At 38.6% G+C, this 20,000-nt stretch overlaps 3 protein-coding genes across 13 annotated transcripts in view; 1 reads left to right on the top strand and 2 right to left on the bottom strand.

Moving 5' to 3' along the window:
- LOC132124468 (nuclease EXOG, mitochondrial-like) overlaps positions 1-20,000 on the bottom strand; it is a 344,294-nt gene that overhangs the window by 263,000 nt on the left and 61,294 nt on the right. The window lies entirely within an intron of this gene.
- Positions 1-20,000, bottom strand: part of LOC132124467 (receptor-type tyrosine-protein phosphatase mu-like) — a 217,330-nt gene that overhangs the window by 6,062 nt on the left and 191,268 nt on the right. The gene's annotated exons all lie outside the window — the stretch shown is intronic.
- On the top strand, positions 9,611-11,260 carry LOC132124470 (uncharacterized). Its single transcript, XM_059535485.1, has 2 exons — positions 9,611-10,532; positions 10,722-11,260. Exons 1-2 carry the CDS (start codon positions 9,644-9,646, stop codon positions 10,811-10,813), a joined length of 981 nt encoding a protein of 326 aa, XP_059391468.1. The 5' UTR covers positions 9,611-9,643; the 3' UTR covers positions 10,814-11,260.

Genomic DNA, 20,000 nt, shown 5'->3' on the forward strand with positions numbered 1-20,000 from the left:
GTTCTCCTTACTTTGTCATATAGTGCCTCTTTCAGTGAATGGGACTCAGATTTTACTGATACTAGTAAAATATATATATTGAATAATATATGTAAAATACTGTTCTTAGTCTTTTCTTCCTGTGGAGAAGCGTCCCACCCAGAAACTACAATAGTTTACTATGAATCAAATGGAAATTAAATTAAATACAATTAATTGTATAACCAAAATGCCAATAATTCTCCAACAACAACTTACCTTTCACTTTTAAATCATAAACAAGCCCGAAATTCCCCAGGACTCTTATTTTGAAATGTATATACTAATGCGGACTGATCCTTCAGATGTCAGACAAAATATGCATTCTTGCAACTGACTAAAACATATTATATAAAGGTCATAAAGTAGACATTGTCATAATTCATCAACTCGGGTTCATAAGCAATCGTTTGGCATAGATGTGCACTATTAATTGATTGAGAATCACTTTGACGCAGTCTGAAGCACATTAAATCATTAATTAAATCATTCTGACGTTAAATAATCTATAGGCTGTATCACGATTTATGTTTTTCCATCCCCAAAATATAAGACGACTTAAAATTATCATTAAGACATAAAACCCATTTCATGTATTGAAGATTTTCATGACAGTACATTTAAGAAAACTCACCCGGGGGGATTTTGCTTTATTCGCACACGTGCTCCGTAAATACATTTTACATTTCGTGCACATCTGTTTTAATTAGCGACTGAAGCGCGCGTGCGCTGTCTTTGTCTTTGTAATATCCGCGCGTGCGTGCAGCGGGAGAAACCGTTCTCGCGCACACAGAACGAGGGGAGATATAACACTAGTTAATCGATCGCAGATGGTTTCATTATAAAAATACAATAATAAAATCAAAAATGTTTCTCCATATACTTGGGCGGCCGTTAATATACGAGGCGCCCACCCCAGTAAAGTCTATGTGTGGGAAGCATTGCTCACATTCTTCCCATTTTGTGAATGTAGTATATCAGGAATACCTAGAGGGAATTTTATTTAATTTAGACCAATGTCCAATTGGACTCAAGGATGAAAAGATTAGAATTTGTGGTCAAATGTCAAAGGTGACCTCACAGAATACTTTTTATTTGATAATTATGACTAAATTTTACAAAAATGTATTGTCTATGAAGTGACATTGCAATGTTCTGCAAAAACATATTAAGCATTTTCTTTGATTGCCCTTTAAAAATTATTACATATAAACCACATAAAAAACTATAAGAGTTAACCATGGATATTATTTATATAATATTAGAATCAGAAAGAGCTTTATTCCCAAGTATGCTTGCGCATACAATATACAATATTTCATGGTTACTACAACTAAAACCAAGTTATACTGGATACTACAGTAATGATGTAGTAAAACATTGGTTAATTGTAAAACATTGGTTTCTGCTTAATAGATAAATATGATTAGTATAGTTGTGTTTACTATAGTCATGGTTACTACTTATTACAATATTACTACAGTAAATGCATAGTAAATTTTCAAAAAGGTATAATTTATTAACAAGGATTGACATTATCAATGTCTTAACAACTCTGATTTTAAACAGACATCTAAACAGACTTCTAAATTAGAAGCCCACTTCATTAACTTCACTGTGAGTGTCTTTGTTCATGAACATGCCTCCTCAAGCCTGTGTGAGCACAGCGCAGCAACAGCTAGCTGATCAGCATTTAGACATGTCTCTGTTACCTGACTCACTCTTAAAGTCTGGGGAAAATCACGTTTTTAATCTTGTTTATATGTCTATGTGGTGTTTTAAACAAACCATGTGCAAATTCATAAGACAACACCATTGCTGAGTATTTTCTCCTTAATAAAACTGCAGTGATCTAAAGACAGTCTGAAATCACTGGTGTTTTCATATCATTAACTTAACTATGAGCGCTCTGAAGTGAGAGTCTCAGATAAGTGAGGTTATCCCAGGATATTGTTCTGTTGATATAAAACAGTTGTGTACTTTTAGCAATATAGCAGATGAATTATGTTATTGATGTATATTATGATGTTATGATGAACTATACACCTTTCTCCACTGACGTCTATGATGTTCAATGCGTTTCTGAGGAAGCTGATTTTTAGAAGGCAGACTGAAATTGTGAACACATTGGCTGTTTGATAACGTAGTCAAGTGAAAGGATAACCATATTAAAGATCAATTATCTTTATGTTGTGAAGAGCAATACTATTGTGCAGGGTTTACTAGAGTAATTTGAGTAAAGTTGTGCCAGTGGATCTGAGTTTGTGTGAGACAGTGGAGGTGAATCGCTCACATAGGCCTCTGTGCCTTACACTCACACACACTTTAATGAACCAAGTCAAATTAGGGTTTAGGGTTTAGTGTTAGGGTTAGTCCTTTTGTCCATTTGTAATTTATTATGTGCGGCCTAAATACATGGTACATGATGACATTTTTATTTTAAATACTGCTGTAATTGGATTAACTAAACCCCCTTTTCTGGCACGCTGAACATTTTTACCTGAAACTAATATATAGCAGTTTAAAGGGGAAGGGGAAGTCGTGGCCTAATGGTTAGAGATTCGGACTCGCAGTCCAAGGGTTGTGAGTTTGAGACTCGGTGCTGGCAGGGATACACAATAGTTGTAACGGCTAAGTGTACATCCATATTACTTTGTATTTCTGCTGGTTTTATATAAGCCTAAATACTAGTAACTCAGTGAGTGTATGTAATGAACCTTTCTATCCTCACCTTGGACACATGTTTTATTCATGGTAAGTGTACTACCATGGATACAAATATTTGGCCCTTTCATATGTGATATTTACATAATATATACATTAGTTGCAGAAAGTAATAGTATATCAATAAAGCATAATTCAAATGAGCTACACCTTTACAATCCACACTTGAAAAAGGATTTTCATTAATGCATCAAAAAATATAATTCCAACAATTTCCTTATTCTGAATTGTGCTATACTGAAGTACATACAATGAAATGTAGGTGCATTGTTATTGTACTTTTAAGATATGAATTGTAGTATGTTCATTCATTTACAGATAACTGCAGTAATAAATATCAATTTAATATTGTTCATATTTAATTAAATTAATTATTTAATTATTAATATTAAAAAATATATATTGGGGAATATCATGATACCCTTTGAGCTGCCTTATAAATCAATAAATAAAAAACGACAACAGCAACATCTCTGAGCAGCCCTCAGCGCTCAAAAGTATCGTTCTTAATTGATGGCCCCGCCCCCTGACCTCCAGCTGCACCCAGCGCGTGATTGTGTTCAAGATGAGTGAGCGGAGCAGTGTCCTGGAGCGCTTCAAGAGAAGACTGGAGCGACTGAGAGCTCATCATAATCGATGCGCAGCCTTTACAGTGCAGGTAACACTTTATCATCTTTAAGGTCTCTAGCATTTTTTTAATTTTCGGGGGGGACTTTTTATGATTGGGGTGAGGGTGGGGGTTGGTAGAGATCGATCTGGTGGGGAGCCGAATAGAGCATATATATATATATATATATATAATCACACACTTTTACCTCACAGGTATGATTTTATGATCCCTGGCATTGATTTTCTTCAGAACTTTGGTGAGTGGGTGGGGTGAGGGGTTTAGAGCACAGGTATGAGTTTGTGATCTCAGACCTCGTGAAGGTTAGTGATGGGGGAGGGTGTTAGAGATCGCGCTGGTGGGGGGAGGGGTGAGGGGTTTAGAGCACAGGTATGAGTTTATGATCTCAGGCCTCGTGAAGGTTAGTGATGGGGGAGGGGGGGTGTTAGAGATCGCGCTGGTGGGGGGAGGGGTGAGGGGTTTAGAGCACAGGTATGAGTTTATGATCTCAGGCCTCGTGAAGGTTAGTGATGGGGGAGGGGGGGTGTTAGAGATCGCGTTGGTGGGGGGAGGGGGGAGGGGTTTAGAGCACAGGTATGAGTTTATGATCTCAGGCCTCGTGAAGGTTAGTGATGGGGGAGGGGGGGTGTTAGAGATCGCGCTGGTGGGGGGAGGGGTGAGGGGTTTAGAGCACAGGTATGAGTTTATGATCTCAGGCCTCGTGAAGGTTAGTGATGGGGGAGGGGGGGTGTTAGAGATCGCGTTGGTGGGGGGAGGGGTGAGGGGTTTAGAGCACAGGTATGAGTTTATGATCTCAGGCCTCGTGAAGGTTAGTGATGGGGGAGGGGGGGTGTTAGAGATCGCGTTGGTGGGGGGAGGGGTGAGGGGTTTAGAGCACAGGTATGAGTTTATGATCTCAGGCCTCGTGAAGGTTAGTGATGGGGGAGGGGGGGTGTTAGAGATCGCGCTGGTGGGGGGAGGGGTGAGGGGTTTAGAGCACAGGTATGAGTTTATGATCTCAGGCCTCGTGAAGGTTAGTGATGGGGGAGGGGGGGTGTTAGAGATCGCGTTGGTGGGGGGAGGGGTGAGGGGTTTAGAGCACAGGTATGAGTTTATGATCTCAGGCCTCGTGAAGGTTAGTGATGGGGGAGGGGGGGTGTTAGAGATCGCGTTGGTGGGGGGAGGGGTGAGGGGTTTAGAGCACAGGTATGAGTTTATGATCTCAGGCCTCGTGAAGGTTAGTGATGGGGGAGGGGGGGTGTTAGAGATCGCGCTGGTGGGGGGAGGGGTGAGGGGTTTAGAGCACAGGTATGAGTTTATGATCTCAGGCCTCGTGAAGGTTAGTGATGGGGAGGGGGGGTGTTAGAGATCGCGCTGGTGGGGGGAGGGGTGAGGGGTTTAGAGCACAGGTATGAGTTTATGATCTCAGGCCTCGTGAAGGTTAGTGATGGGGGAGGGGGGGTGTTAGAGATCGCGCTGGTGGGGGGAGGGGTGAGGGGTTTAGAGCACAGGTATGAGTTTATGATCTCAGGCCTCGTGAAGGTTAGTGATGGGGGAGGGGGGGTGTTAGAGATCGCGCTGGTGAGTGGGTGGGGTGAGGGGTTTAGAGCACAGGTATGAGTTTATGATCTCAGGCCTCGTGAAGGTTAGTGATGGGGGAGGGGGGGTGTTAGAGATCGCGCTGGTGGGGGGAGGGGTGAGGGGTTTAGAGCACAGGTATGAGTTTATGATCTCAGGCCTCGTGAAGGTTAGTGATGGGGGAGGGGGGGTGTTAGAGAGATCGCGCTGCTTGTACATATTATTTGCCAGCAAAGAAATAGCTAGAACTACAGTAAGTTTTAAGAACAAATTAAAATCGAGTAGAAAAGTAATGAATTGCATAATTACTAAGGATGAGTGAACTTGAACTGCAGTAATAACTGACAAGTCACTGAAGGGCCTTTGTATCTTTGTATCAGCTTCTCTGTGACCAAATGATACATTGTCAGTTGTACAGAACAGGCTAAGCATGGATGTGATTTTTAATGTAGTATATTACTATACTTAAGGTCTTTGATATAAATAACTGAATGCTAACTGTCTGCTAGTGCTGTATAACTTACTAATTAAAATGTATGTAGCCTTTGATTGGAATTATTTCATTTAAACTAAAATATGTATTTTTTTTCATCTTTTCTTTGGTGTCCAGGAAGCGATGGGTGGAGGGACAAAACAGGTATGTGCATTTACACAAACTTTTTGAGTAGTTGTTAATAACAAATTTGTGGTGAGTTTTAATGTAAGATGTTTGTGAACTTAATATAGAAACCTAGAAGTCACATGACTCCATCCTGTCACATAAACTGCCGTTTGCAGGCCCAAGGAAAGATTCAGGAGCAGTTATCTTTGTTTATATGATCTGGATGTTCAGTATTGTTAGGGCAGTTTTTTTTGTTTTACATGTTTTACAGTTTATTGTACATGTAAGTTAATCACTGTTATTATGCACAGACATACAGCCAGCACACAAGCCCTGAAGCCAGATCACTTTGGCTTGTGTCCCGTTTACAATGTAAAACACCTCACTTCAATGCTCGTGAGCTGTTTTCTGTTACAGAGAGTTGAGCCACATCATGTCTCTGACCGTGTGCGAGCCCTGAAACTAGATCACTTTTGCTTGCGTCTTCACTAAACTTTCTCAATATTATGTGCAGTTTTAGACCGAGGCATCACGTGAAGATCGCGTGCACAGAGAAACATTCAGGAGCGCAGAAACTCATTGTCAGTGCTGTCCTGTGATTTATCACTAAAGTAGCTTGAAGTAACAACAACCCACAGCTTCGCAATTAATAGAGAGACAGTATGACTAATTCACACGCAATCGCTCTCTTATTAATACATTTAGATAAATGTAGGCTTACTGATACTGTGCTAATTTATCTGTATCTGATTTACAACAAGCAGAAATCTGTAAGAAATTGTACGACCCAAAGACCAAAAAGCTGCTGAAAGTGAGTGGGTTCCTTCAATTATTTTAAAATGACAAATGTAAGAAATGCACCCTTTCATTTGAAAAAAATATCCCACTTTTAAAAGTTGAGCATATTTACAGCACAAACCTTGTTAGTGATATGCGAGGAAAAAAAAAAAGTTAATTTAATGGTAATGAGGTAAAATGTTCAATTAATCGAGATTTTGATTTTAGGTTCTATCGTCCAGCCCTAAGATGAAGCAAGAGAGGAACTGACGCAGCAAATGAGTTTAACTCTAGTCACGTCATGTCACCTTTATTTATATAGTGCTTTTTACAATACAGATTGTGTCAAAGCAGCTTTACAGTGATAGAGGAAGAAAAGTGTCATTGTCCATCTTAAGTTCAGTATTGATTCATTCTGTTGTAAAAAATAATTGGTTATTATTTTAGGTCACTTCTCTATACAGTAGTTCTGAAGAAAACTGTGATGTCATCGTCCAGCTCAGTTCAGTTTGTATACAATGGTGTCAATGCAGGCAGATCAAAAACATTTTGAATGTTTAAGAGCATACAAGGCAGTAAATGAGATCGTTCAGCATGGTTGGGTATTTTAGAATTTTAGTGATTCCAAAAAAACATCTTGGATATCATTCTAATTTTTTATTTTATTTAAAGTCTTTTTGCAAAACAATTTGTTACAGCTCAAACAAAAATCAACTTACACAAAAAAACTTCTGCCTATGGTTTTAACAAAAATACCACAAAACAACAAGCCTAACTCAACCCTCTACATTGCGAGTAAATCACTCACATATGCGACTAAATCTTCATTCTGGTGACTAAATGATGTCTAATATTAGCCAATGGCTAATCAATTGTCAGATTTAACTCGCCAGTGTGAGTTGGAGGCTAAGTTTAGCACAGGTATATTTTCACTCGCAAACACTCTGACTGAGGGCTTCAGAGTTTCTCTCTCCTTCAAGTGATCTGTGATATTTCTCAGTTCACCTCAATGGATGTGCATCACACCTGTGTTTGTTGTACTGTAAACTCTGGTGTGAAGGTGCATAAATCGCTGTCGCTTTCTCTCACACACAGAAACTGAGAGAAAGAGAGAGAGTGAATGAATTAACTCGCTACATTTAAACAATATTATTTGTTGTATTTTCCTGTCAAAATAACGGCGTTCCTATGGAAGTCTTCAGCTTTTGAGAACAGCCGGGTTTTCCGGTAGTGGGTGGAGTTATTGCGCGAATGGCAATCCCATTGGCTGGCGCTCAGCTATTATCATCCCTGTTTTGATTTCAGCAAATCAGTTCAAGCGAACGAACAAAACCTGATTAATATTCATGAATCCAGCAGCTCATTAATCCTTAGTGTGTTTAATAGTTCTTCTTATTAGAATTCGCATCATTTTTATCCTATAAGGGTTTTTGTTAGTTTTTTCCCAATTTTTTTTTGTCAGAAACATTGAATGACAGAAAAAAACCACCTCTCAAGTTAAAATGTTCAGTTAAAATGACTAATATGCATTCAAACATGGTTATCAAATTTACTTCTAATTACTTAAGTTATATTAAATAATACTTGATTATTATAAAGCTTGACTGACTGATGTTAAATATATATATATATATATCTCAATCAGTCTGGCGAGTAAACTAAAATATTTACTAGCCAATGGCGATTCAATTTCCAAGGTGTCCGTAGAGGGTTGTAACTAATATAAATGTCAAGCAATGGTTTGGGGTTAGTATAGAGAACTCAGTTCAGTATTGCACAACATACAGTTTGAGAAGTGGCTTTGGATCTGTGCGCAGCACAGTCTTTTTGTACGAGAATGATTTAAATTCACATTAAAATGCAGACAAAGGAATCAATAAGAGGAATCAAAATTTGAAGTGTATAACAAGTATCCAATTCCTGACCTCAAGTATTTTATTTCACATTTCATTAAAACTATTCCTTTAGACTGCAGTTTCGTTTTACAGACTTTGCAATTTTGCAACTGAAATATTTTAGCAAAAGAAAGAAAAAGTCATATGCCTGCTAACCCTTTTGTCAATTTGGCAAAGTACTGTTATAATACACATTTACAGTTGACATCATTTAGTATCAGTAATTCATATAGTCCATCTTCAAAATTATTGTATATTAGTTATGGTAAACTGTCTCTATAAAGTTAAACTGTTTTTTACTTGCAGTCAAAAGATATGGAAGATGAGGAGCCACAGAGTGATTCCTTTGAATCTGAAGTATCCAGCTGTTCTGGATTAGATCCAGATTACAATCCAGATTCCAAGATTGCATCATCATGCAGTGAAGATTTGAGTCCAGTCAAAGATGCATCATATAAGAGTCTGTCCAGTGAAGAGGAACTTGAAGGACCAGACAGAAGTCTGAGTGATGAAGATCAGATAAGAGCTAAATGCACCATTAAAGAACAAAACAAACCCATAAATTATGTGAAAAGACACAAGAAACACCACAAGAAAACCAAAGCAAATAAAGACGAATCAGCTGTGACTCTAAAAACGTGTACTAAAAGGGAAGACCGTAAACGAGCATGGGACAAAAAACATTATTGCCTTTATTGTAGCCAGGCACACTCAAAGATTTCAAGGCATTTGGAGAGAAAGCATATAGAAGTCAAAGATGTGGCATATGCCTTCAGCTTTCCATTAAGATCGAAAGAAAGAAAGACACTTCTGGAACAGCTGCGCAATAAAGGAGACTTTAAACATAATGCAGAAGTTCTGGAGAAAGGCAGAGGACAAATAGTTACATGGAAGCAGCCCTCTGAAAAAGCTTCTGTAAAGGATTACTTGCCTTGCCCATATTGTTTCGGTATGTTCAGGAAAAAGGACCTGTGGAGACATCAGTCCTCATGCAAAACCAAGAAGTCATGCGTGAAAAGTGAGACAAAAAGTACACGAGGGAGAGTACAGAGTCGTGCTGCATGCCTGCTTCCAATATCAGCCTCCTCCGATGGATGTCAGTCGATCATCAACAACATGCGACAGGACGATGTGTCATTTCACATCAGAAGGGATTCTCTGATTTGCAAGTATGGTGAATCGTTATATGCAAAACATGGCCGCGTGAAGTCGAGGCACCAGTACATTGCTCAAAGAATGCGGGAGCTTGGCCGGTTCATGTTAGTTGCTAAAGATATGGACAAGACTGTCAACGCTCTAGAAGATTTGTGTGTACCATCCAGATTTCAGCTCGTTGTCAATATTGCCAAGCGTCTTACACAGTTCAGTCCAGGCAAAAATGAATATGGAAAGCCTTCAACAGCAGTCAAAATTGGATTCTGCCTTAAAGGGGCTGTGGAGGTCATGATTGGACAGGCTCTTATGAATGACGATGATCTGGCAGAGAAGAAAGCAAAAAAATTCTATGAACTCTTGGAAAAAAACTGGAGGAACAGTGTTTCTATCTCCGCTCACCAAACCATACAAGAAAACAAATGGAATAAAGAAGATGACATCCCCCTCACCAAAAATGTGATTGCTCTGAGAGACCATCTCAGGCTGGTGGAAGACAAAGCAAGAGAGGAACTGACTCCACAAATGAGTTTAAGAGCATACAAGGCATTAAACGAGACTGTTCTGGCACAGGTCATTATTTTCAACAAGCGGAGGGAAGGGGAAGCATCACGCTTGACTCTTGAGATCTACAAGAAAGCAAGCACAAGTGCCATTAATGAGGACATCTATGAAACCTTGTCACCACTAGAAAAGGAGCTGAGCAAGATATTAACCCGCATCGAAATCAGGGGGAAAAGAGGAAAGAAGGTTCCAGTTTTCTTGACGGAGAGAATGAAAGAGTCGATCGATTTGTTGGTCAAAAGGAGAGAAGAAGCTGGTGTACCTGCTGAAAATCCCTATCTCTTTGCAAGACCTGGTGTGATGACAAACATACGTGGATGTGACTGTCTGCGTAAATATGCAGAAGAAAGCAAAGCAGAAAACCCTGAACTCCTAAGGTCAACTAAATTAAGAAAACAGGTTGCCACACTCTGCCAACTCTTGGACCTTAGTGAACAAGAGCTGGAGCAAGTTGCACGGTTCATGGGTCATGACATCAGAGTACACCGGGACTTTTACAGACAGACTGACAAAACATTTCAAATTGCCAAGATAAGTAAGCTTCTGTTCGCAATGGAGCAAGGCACTGAGAGCTTTCGAGGAAAGAACCTTAACACGCTTCATCCATCAGTGTGCGGTATGTTATGTATGTTTTATCGCCAATGCAATTCTATTGTACATATTTTAAGTATTGGCTTTAGCTACTAGACTCATTTTTAAGAGAACACCATTGACTTTATTTTTGTCAGTACATTTATAGCTATTTTAATCAAAAGAATGTACTTATGACTTTAGGGCAATCAAGCAATAATATTTGATTTTATAGGTGAAAGTCCCACATCAGCTTCTGGTTTACAGAGACAAACAAAAAAAGGACGAGCGAAGAGAAGTAGAGAGGCCGATGAGGGTAAGATTTAAAGTTTAGATTTAAACTTTGTGTTGTTAAAACCACCTACCAGTAAAATGGAGTTCAAAACAAAAGCACCACAATGAACTATGTATTCATAAAATCTAGGGTAGCACAAATATGAACATTTTGGCTGATACTGATAACCGTTAATTCTTTACATTTGGAAGCCAATAACAGATAAATTGGCTTGATAAATCTAAATCCAAATTTTGATATACTTTGAGAGCCTGATTACAGAAACAAGTCTTACCATTTAAAGGGTTAGTTTACCCAAAAATGAAAATGAGCCCATAAATTACTCACCCTGAAGTCATCCTAGGTGTATATGACTTTCTTCTTTCAGACGAATCCAGTCGGAGTTATATTAGAAATTGTCTTTGCTCTTTCAAGCTGTTTCATGGCACTCGGCGGGTGTTGCATTGCTTCAGTCCAAAAGAAGTTAAATAAAAAGTGTCCATCCATTTAAAAAAAAAAAAAAATGCATTTTTGTAAAAATTAATTTAATAAGTATTTTTTGTATGAATCACTTTAATCTAGCATGCTCTCACTGTTGTACACAGAAGCAGCTCTGGGCGGATGATGTATGGAGGTCAGTGCTACGCCATGAGTCTCGTGAATACCAGTGTTTGTTAACAGGAGTGAAGGAAGTAAAGTTTCCATACTTTAGAAAAGGAAATCCAGTCTCCTTTTATATTGAAATCCTCCAACATTCTTCTTTACAGATCCACATTTTGTACTTCCAATTAGTGACCATTGTTTAGTTTTGATCTCTGCTGCTGTTCCGCGCGTGTCACTTCTAAGCGGCTCATATGCAGCGCTGACCTCCATACATCATCCGCCCAGAGCTGCTTCTGTGTACAACAGTGAGCGCACGCTAGATTAAAGTGATTCATAAGTTTTTCATATGGATATTTTTCTTACAAAAATACATCGATTCACTACAGAAGGCCTTTGTTCATCCCCCGGAGCCATGTGAGACCCTTTTTTTTTTTTTTTTTTTTTTTTTAAATGGATGGACACTTTTTATTTAACTTCTTTTGGACTGAAGCAATGCAACACCCGCTGAGTGCCATGAAACAGCTTGAAAGAGCAAAGACAATTTTTAATATAACTCCGACTGGATTCGTCGAAAAGGGAAAAAAACTCATATACACCTAGGATGACTTCAGGCTGAGTAATTTATGGTGTAATTTTCATTTTTGGGTGAATCAACCCTTTAATCTTAATGTTATGAAGTGACGAGAATACTTTTTGTGCACAGGGTTGTAGGGTTCCTCATTGAAAAGGTGCCTGTATCATCTCTTCTTACAGATAGTCATTGTTTTCAGTGTCTGTCCTAACCCTAACTGACTGCAGAAGATGAGATGTCACCTTTTGTTTTCCAGATGGATGTTCTGACCTTTCTTCCCCTCAAAAAACACCTGCCAAATGCAGTGAGGATGGACGTTCAGATGTAGATGGTGAGTTAATAGTGTTTTTCATCAAGTCTCATTACACAGTGCAGAATGCCAATAGACTCTATGCACAATTCTATTTCCGCTAGACTGTAAGCCAGCGACTGCAGTTCCACCATAGCGTTGGTTTATAACTAAGTGCATTAGCAGCAGAAATCTTTCCCTATGTATTGCAAACAATAATTAAATATTAATCTGTTTAAATTTAATGATAATCATTTATATGACTATATCAAATCTCTTTGTAGTTATTGCTTCCTTAAAGGGATACTTAACCCAAAAATCCTAATCATGTAATGAATAACTCACCCTCATGTCGTTCCAAACCCGTGAGACCTCCGTTCATCTTCAGAACACAGTTTAAGATATTTTAGATTTAGTCTGAGAGCTCTCAGTCCCTCCATTGAAGCTGTGTGTACGGTCTACTGTCCATGTCCAGAAAGGTAAGAAAAACATCATCAAAGTAGTCCATGTGACATCAGAGGGTCAGTTAGAATTTACTGAAGCATCGAAAATACATTTTGGTCCAAAAATAGCAAAAACTACGACTTTATTCAGCATTGTCTTCTCTTCCGTGTCTGTTGTTCGTTATCTGGCTCGGCTCGGTGTTCATCTTCAGTTCTCTCTTCACAGCAGTTCAGTCAGTGTACTGTTTGAGTAAATGAATTACTCCGGGATATTGGTTTGTTTGAACTCAGAGGGAGTGTCAGCCACATTAAACAAGTTAACAGCTTAAGTCATTTGTGGATTAATGCGTATTAGAGACGCGAACCATTTAAAATGATTCAGTTCGATTTGGTGAACTGAATGATTCGTTCATGAACCGGATATCCAGACTGCTTTGTTTTGAACTCTCTCTCACAACAGACACGGAAGAGAAGACAATGCTGAATAAAGTCGTCGTTTTTGCTATTTTTGGACCAAAATGTATTTTTGATGCTTCAGAATATTCTACCTGACCCTCTGATGTCACATGGACTACTTTGATGATGTTTTTCTTACCTTTCTGGACATGGACAGTAGACCGTACACACAGCTTCAATGGAGGGACTGAGAGCTCTCGGACTAAATCTAAAATATCTTAAACTGTGTTCTGAAGATAAACGGAGGTCTCACGGGTTTGGAACAACATGAGGGTGAGTTATTAATGACATAATTATGATTATTGGGTGAACTAGCCCTTTAAAGTCTTGTCGTGTGTACTTTACCCACATTATTGCAGTGGAATATTTACTCCATTTCAGCACCAGTTGCCTTAATAAAAGCACGAACCATGAATTAAAGACTAGAGACAGCACTTGTTGACTTTAAGACTTTATTTATTCCCTCAGGGAAACAGTGCAGGTTTTCTAGTGTAGTGAGTGTACCTTTTGCTACCCTCAAACCATTTACAACAATACAACAGAACAGCACAATGAGAACACTTTCTTGCATTGCAGTAATGTAAATATAAACATCTTTAATAGTGTTAAACATCCTTTACAAACTTGTTGTGTAAATGTAAAACAATTGCTTGTGTAGCAGTCAGTGTTCACTATAGACAAGCAAGCAGCCGGATGAGTCAAGGCTGTAAACATTAAGTGGCAGCGATGGTAATCTTGAGCCTAATCAGAATCCAGCAGAATCTTTCATTAATCATTTTTAAACCAAGCTAATAAAATAATAACTTAAATGAGATTGTCCATTATGCATTTGTTACATGATACCTTACTTAATCAAGTTTTATTTGAGAAGGATGTGATGACTGACTCAAGCGGAGGATTGTTGTGTGTTTGTGGCAGCTCTGCTCTTCCTGATGTCAAGCTGCCAGTGATGTGCTTTCTGCTACAGGAGTGTGTCCTTTAACACAACCTGTGAAGAGAATTGAATACATCTATGACTGGAGTTATGAACTCAAATTCTATGTGAACATATATTAAACATACACAATACTGTAATGAGTACTATATCCTTACATTTTAAAACTTTAGCTCTTGTGAAGCTATTTACTGAATCGTCTTTGTAAAGATTTAGGAATCCTCAAAATCATCAGTATAAAATGAGCATTTAATTTAGACTTCAGCTATTTTTTTTCTTCCTATTCTTAAAGTATTTGTCTTCTGCCTTCCTCACTGACCTGAAACTTGTCACCCTCACACTGATCTCTCCTTGTTACACGATTCTTATGGAAACTGACACATTACTCAGTCAGGAACATTCTGTCATAACCAACAAACATCAGCTGAAACAGGAAAGTAATATATGGAAAGGTCTTAACTAAATGGATCAATACAAATAATGAAAAGAGAGCTATGAACTTTCAGAAGCTGAGATTTGGATAGATATGCTGGTTGGATATTGCATGAGAATACTCACCCACAAAGCTGATGTAATTCAAAACTCTTTACACTTCAGAGTGACGGCTCACTGCCTCGTAAAGCTCTTGTAAACCAAGTGTAGAAGCTTGTCTTCTCCTGTGATATATCCCCACAGTAAAGACCGATAGTGAAAACCGCTTCTGGCACGCAACACAGAATGTAATTGAGCTGCTGGAGACAAAATCCTGAAGTGATTGTGCATAAAGTCCATTTACAGAAATTCAGCCTTTCATTAGTTAAAGACTTTTGGTCAGATTTTACTGTCAGCACTTCAGCACACATGGACGGTGAAGATCCAACTTCCAACAAATACCTTTGATTCACTAAGTAACAGGAACTAATGCTTGTCTGTCTCAGATCACAGTCCGGGAGCGGGCCAGGTCATGAGGAACAAAAGAAGAAAACAGACAAGCAAAGGAAACGGTATGTTACCGTCTTCTAGACAACTCACCCTCATGTTGTTCCAAACCTCATTTGATGATTGTTTGTCTTCAGAACCCAACTGAAGATCCTTTGAATGAAATCTGAGAACTTTGTTCCTCCATAGACGGCTACGCAGCTGACAATTTCTAGACCCAGAAAGTTGACAAAGTCTTACAGGTTTGGAACAACATGAGGATGAGAAGTTAATGACCAAATTTTCATTTGTGTGTGAACTAACCCTTGAACTGCTCCTTAGTTGAGAATTTGGTTTTTTAAATGATAATAATAAAAGTAATGGTGTGTTTGTAGGGTTCCTCATTGAAAAGGTGCCTGTATTATTTCTTCTTACAGATAGTCATTAGGGGTGTAACGGTACGTGTACTCGTACCGGACTGTTTCGGTACAGGGCTTTCGGTACGGTGCACGTGTGTACCGAATGCAATATTTCGTGTGCGGAATGATAGGTACATTTTCGTGTTTCCAAACGAACATATTAAGTGGCGGAAGTCTCCGCGTTCAGCGTAAATCCCGCCCTGCAGCTGATTCTAAGGCTGTTGACACACTGGCTGCGTGGCGTGAGCGTGGCGTTTCTGCTGCGTGTCAGTTGCGTGACGGCTGCTTCGCGTTTTCTGTATCTTTACACACCAGAATCGTTCCTGACGCGGCGATGGCGCGCTGCTGCTACTGTGGGTGACATAGAGGGAGACCACCGACAGACCAGGATCTTGTCTTCACTACAACAATATCTATGCTTCATGTTGAGCATAAATATAAAGCCTACTGATAAAGGACACCGTCAACAGTATTGACGGCAAAATAGACGATGTTTGACAGGTGCAATATGCCAGTGTGTCACTGGCCTAAGGTTTTCAAAAGGATCACGCGAGTGTGAACATCACTACAACTAGGAAAAAAATGATTGTGATTAAAACGCAGCTCCCGTCGGCATTTAACAGACCATTGCTCTTAATTCAGATCGGTCCAACGCAATAACGAAATCTGAGCAGGTCTAAAAACTGAAACTTTTCCAAAGTGTAAAGTGCAGCATGAACAGTTATATATATATATATATATATATATATATATATATATATATATATATTAAATATGAGCAGGCCTACAAGCTGGGATTGGTAATGCTGCACTGTAATCATAGTTATTTATTTATATTTTATTACAACCCGAATTCCGGAAAAGTTGGGACGTTTTTTAAATTTTAATAAAATGAAAACTAAAAGACTTTCAAATCACATGAGCCAATATTTTATTCACAATAGAACATAGATAACATAGCAAATGTTTAAACTGAGAAAGTTTACAATTTTATGCACAAAATGAGCTCATTTCAATTTTGATTTCTGCTACAGGTCTCAAAATAGTTGGGACGGGGCATGTTTACCATGGTGTAGCATCTCCTTTTCTTTTCAAAACAGTTTGAAGACGTCTGGGCATTGAGGCTATGAGTTGCTGGAGTTTTGCTGTTGGAATTTGGTCCCATTCTTGCCTTATATAGATTTCCAGCTGCTGAAGAGTTCGTGGTCGTCTTTGACGTATTTTTCGTTTAATGATGCGCCAAATGTTCTCTATAGGTGAAAGATCTGGACTGCAGGCAGGCCAGGTTAGCACCCGGACTCTTCTACGACGAAGCCATGCTGTTGTTATAGCTGCAGTATGTGGTTTTGCATTGTCCTGCTGAAATAAACAAGGCCTTCCCTGAAATAGACGTTGTTTGGAGGGAAGCATATGTTGCTCTAAAACCTTTATATACCTTTCAGCATTCACAGAGCCTTCCAAAACATGCAAGCTGCCCATACCGTATGCACTTATGCACCCCCATACCATCAGAGATGCTGGCTTTTGAACTGAACGCTGATAACATGCTGGAAGGTCTCCCTCCTCTTTAGCCCGGAGGACACGGCGTCCGTGATTTCCAACAATGTCAAATTTGGACTCGTCTGACCATAAAACACTATTCCACTTTGAAATAGTCCATTTTAAATGAGCCTTGGCCCACAGGACACGACGGCGCTTCTGGACCATGTTCACATATGGCTTCCTTTTTGCATGATAGAGCTTTAGTTGGCATCTGCTTATGGCACGGCGGATTGTGTTTACCGACAGTGGTTTCTGAAAGTATTCCTGGGCCCATTTAGTAATGTCATTGACACAATCATGCCGATGAGTGATGCAGTGTCGTCTGAGAGCCCGAAGACCACGGGCATCCAATAAAGGTCTCCGGCCTTGTCCCTTACGCACAGAGATTTCTCCAGTTTCTCTGAATCTTTTGATGATGTTATGCACTGTAGATGATGAGATTTGCAAAGCCTTTGCAATTTGACGTTGAGGAACATTGTTTTTAAAGTTTTCCACAATTTTTTTACGCAGTCTTTCACAGATTGGAGAGCCTCTGCCCATCTTTACTTCTGAGAGACTCTGCTTCTCTAAGACAAAGCTGTTATAGCTAATCATGTTACAGACCTGATATCAATTAACTTAATTAATCACTAGATGTTCTCCCAGCTGAATCTTTTCAAAACTGCTTGCTTTTTTAGCCATTTGTTGCCCCCGTGCCAACTTTTTTGAGACCTGTAGCAGGAATTTAATTTTAAATGAGCTAATTAAGTGGATAAAAGTGTAAAATTTCTCAGTTTAAACATTTGCTACGTTATCTATGTTCTATTGTGAATAAAATATTGGCTTGAAAATATTGTGATTTGAAATTCCTTTAGTTTTCATTTTATTAAAATTTAAACGTCCCAACTTTTCCGGAATTCGGGTTGTATATGATATTGGTTTGAGCAGTATTTTATTTCTTATTCTTTTTTTATTTTATATATATTTTATTTAAAAAGTATTTAAAAAAAAGTGTAAACAAATTGTTAAAAAAAGTGTATAGTAATAAACAACCTGCAGTTTAATGTTTGCATTTCTTTCCCTTACTGTACCGAAAATGAACCGAACTGTGACTTTAAAACCGAGGTACGTACCGAACCGTGATTTCTGCGTACCGTTACACCCCTAAAACACTTTCAGTGTCTGTCCTAACCCTAACTGACTGCAGAAGATGAGATGTCACCTTTTGTTTTCCAGATGGATGTTCTGACCTTTCTTCCCCTCAAAAAACACCTGCCAAATGCAGTGAGGATGGACGTTCAGATGTAGATGGTGAGTTAATAGTGTTTTTCATCAAGGCGAAATGATCATTTCAATTAAACCTGCCTTTAGTTATAGGACCCTAATGGAACCAGCCATTTACTAATCAAGGATATGTTAGAGTGAAGTTGATCATTTAATCTTTCTCTAGTTTTTATTTCATGGAGTGTAAAACTCTTGGGCTGAAGCCACAATGTGTTGCATGTTTCCATGTAGCTCCCCTGTAGCTGTAGTGTAATGTTCAAGCATGGTTTGCTGCTTACAGCTGGGAACTCTGTCAGCTCTTACAGGAACAGGAACTAAAGCTTGTCTGTTGCAGATCACAGTCCGGGAGCGAGCCGGGTCATGAGGCCCTCACCGAAGATGATGAAGAAAAGAGCAGAAAAACTGGCTAAGAGAGGGAAACTAAAGGGTAAGTTTAATCTTAGCGAGTAGGACCAGTGCTTACACATTAGTTAAAGCTAATCATTTAAAGAGATTAAAAATGTAACTATTAAAAGACATAAGATGAATAGCATTTATGATTTGGAGAGTCCTTTAGCTCTCAGTAAGCAGGCCAGAGCTACAGGGTTTAGATTAGCTGGACAGAGTAAAAACAAATGAGAAACCTGCGCTCATCCCTCAGCAATAGGACTGCAACTGACAATTATTCTGATAACTGCTAAATCTAATGATTATTAGGACAAATATTTTAATGTAACTACAGATCTCATGATTCGGTTCAGTATACAATACTGAAATCACGGTTCACAATGCAGTTGATTCTTTAAAAACTTTAAAAAGTCTGTAAAAAAAAACAAAAAAAACATTGGTAACACTTTAGAATAATGGTAGTTAATTCATTAACATTAACAAAGATGAATAAATACAGTAATATATTGTTCATTGTTTGTTCATGTTAGTTAATGTAAATCCAGTTATTCACAGTTAGTTCATGCTAATTCACAGTGCATTATCTAATGTTAACAAGCACAACTTTTGATCTGAATAATGCGTTAGTAAATGTTTAAATGAACATCAACTAAGATAAATGAATGCTGTAGTGTTGTGTTGTTCTTGCTTGGATCATGTTAACTAAAGTTGTTAACTAACATTAACTAATGGACCATTATTCTAAAGTGTTACCAAAAACATTTATAGATGAAATGTCTGTAGAGATGTGACTGTGTGATTCAGCACATATGGGCTGTTTCCTTACAATTAAATGTCCAGTTATGAAAGTAAATCAGTTGCTTTCTATTTTATGTTCTCTGTCTTTTAGCCTTCTTTCCATTACTTCTACAGTTTGATTTCATTTTTTTGGCAGAAAACCACACCGAGACACAAATGCTGTAGAGGCTCATCTTTCCCTGAATCCTGCTACTCTTTGTAATATATCTATATATTAATGGGCTCATGACATGGATTTTTGAATCTTTATTTTAAGCTATGAAACGGCAGGATGTTTTAATTATTTGTTGACCGACTCATGTAGCTCTACATGTAGGTACTTTCTGTGACTGTGGCCAAGCAAAAGCAGTTTGGTCTCTGTTTTTAAGTACATGAACTATATTGTCTTTGTCATTTGTAGAGACGACCAGGATAATCCTGAAGAGAGCATGGAGTGAAGAAGAGAGAAGGGCCGTTAACAAACATCTAGGAAAGTTCATGGCAGAGCGCAGGGTTCCTGGAAAACTGGACTGCATGAAATGCCTAGAAGAGGAAAAGTCCCTGAAGGAAAGATCTTGGAAAGACGTTAAGAACTTCGTTTACAACTCAATTGTTACTCTAAAAAGGAAATCTGCTTCACGAAAAATAATGTTTTAAAA

Source organism: Carassius carassius, chromosome 42 (assembly GCF_963082965.1).
Source record: "Carassius carassius chromosome 42, fCarCar2.1, whole genome shotgun sequence".
Lineage (NCBI taxonomy): Eukaryota > Metazoa > Chordata > Actinopteri > Cypriniformes > Cyprinidae > Carassius > Carassius carassius.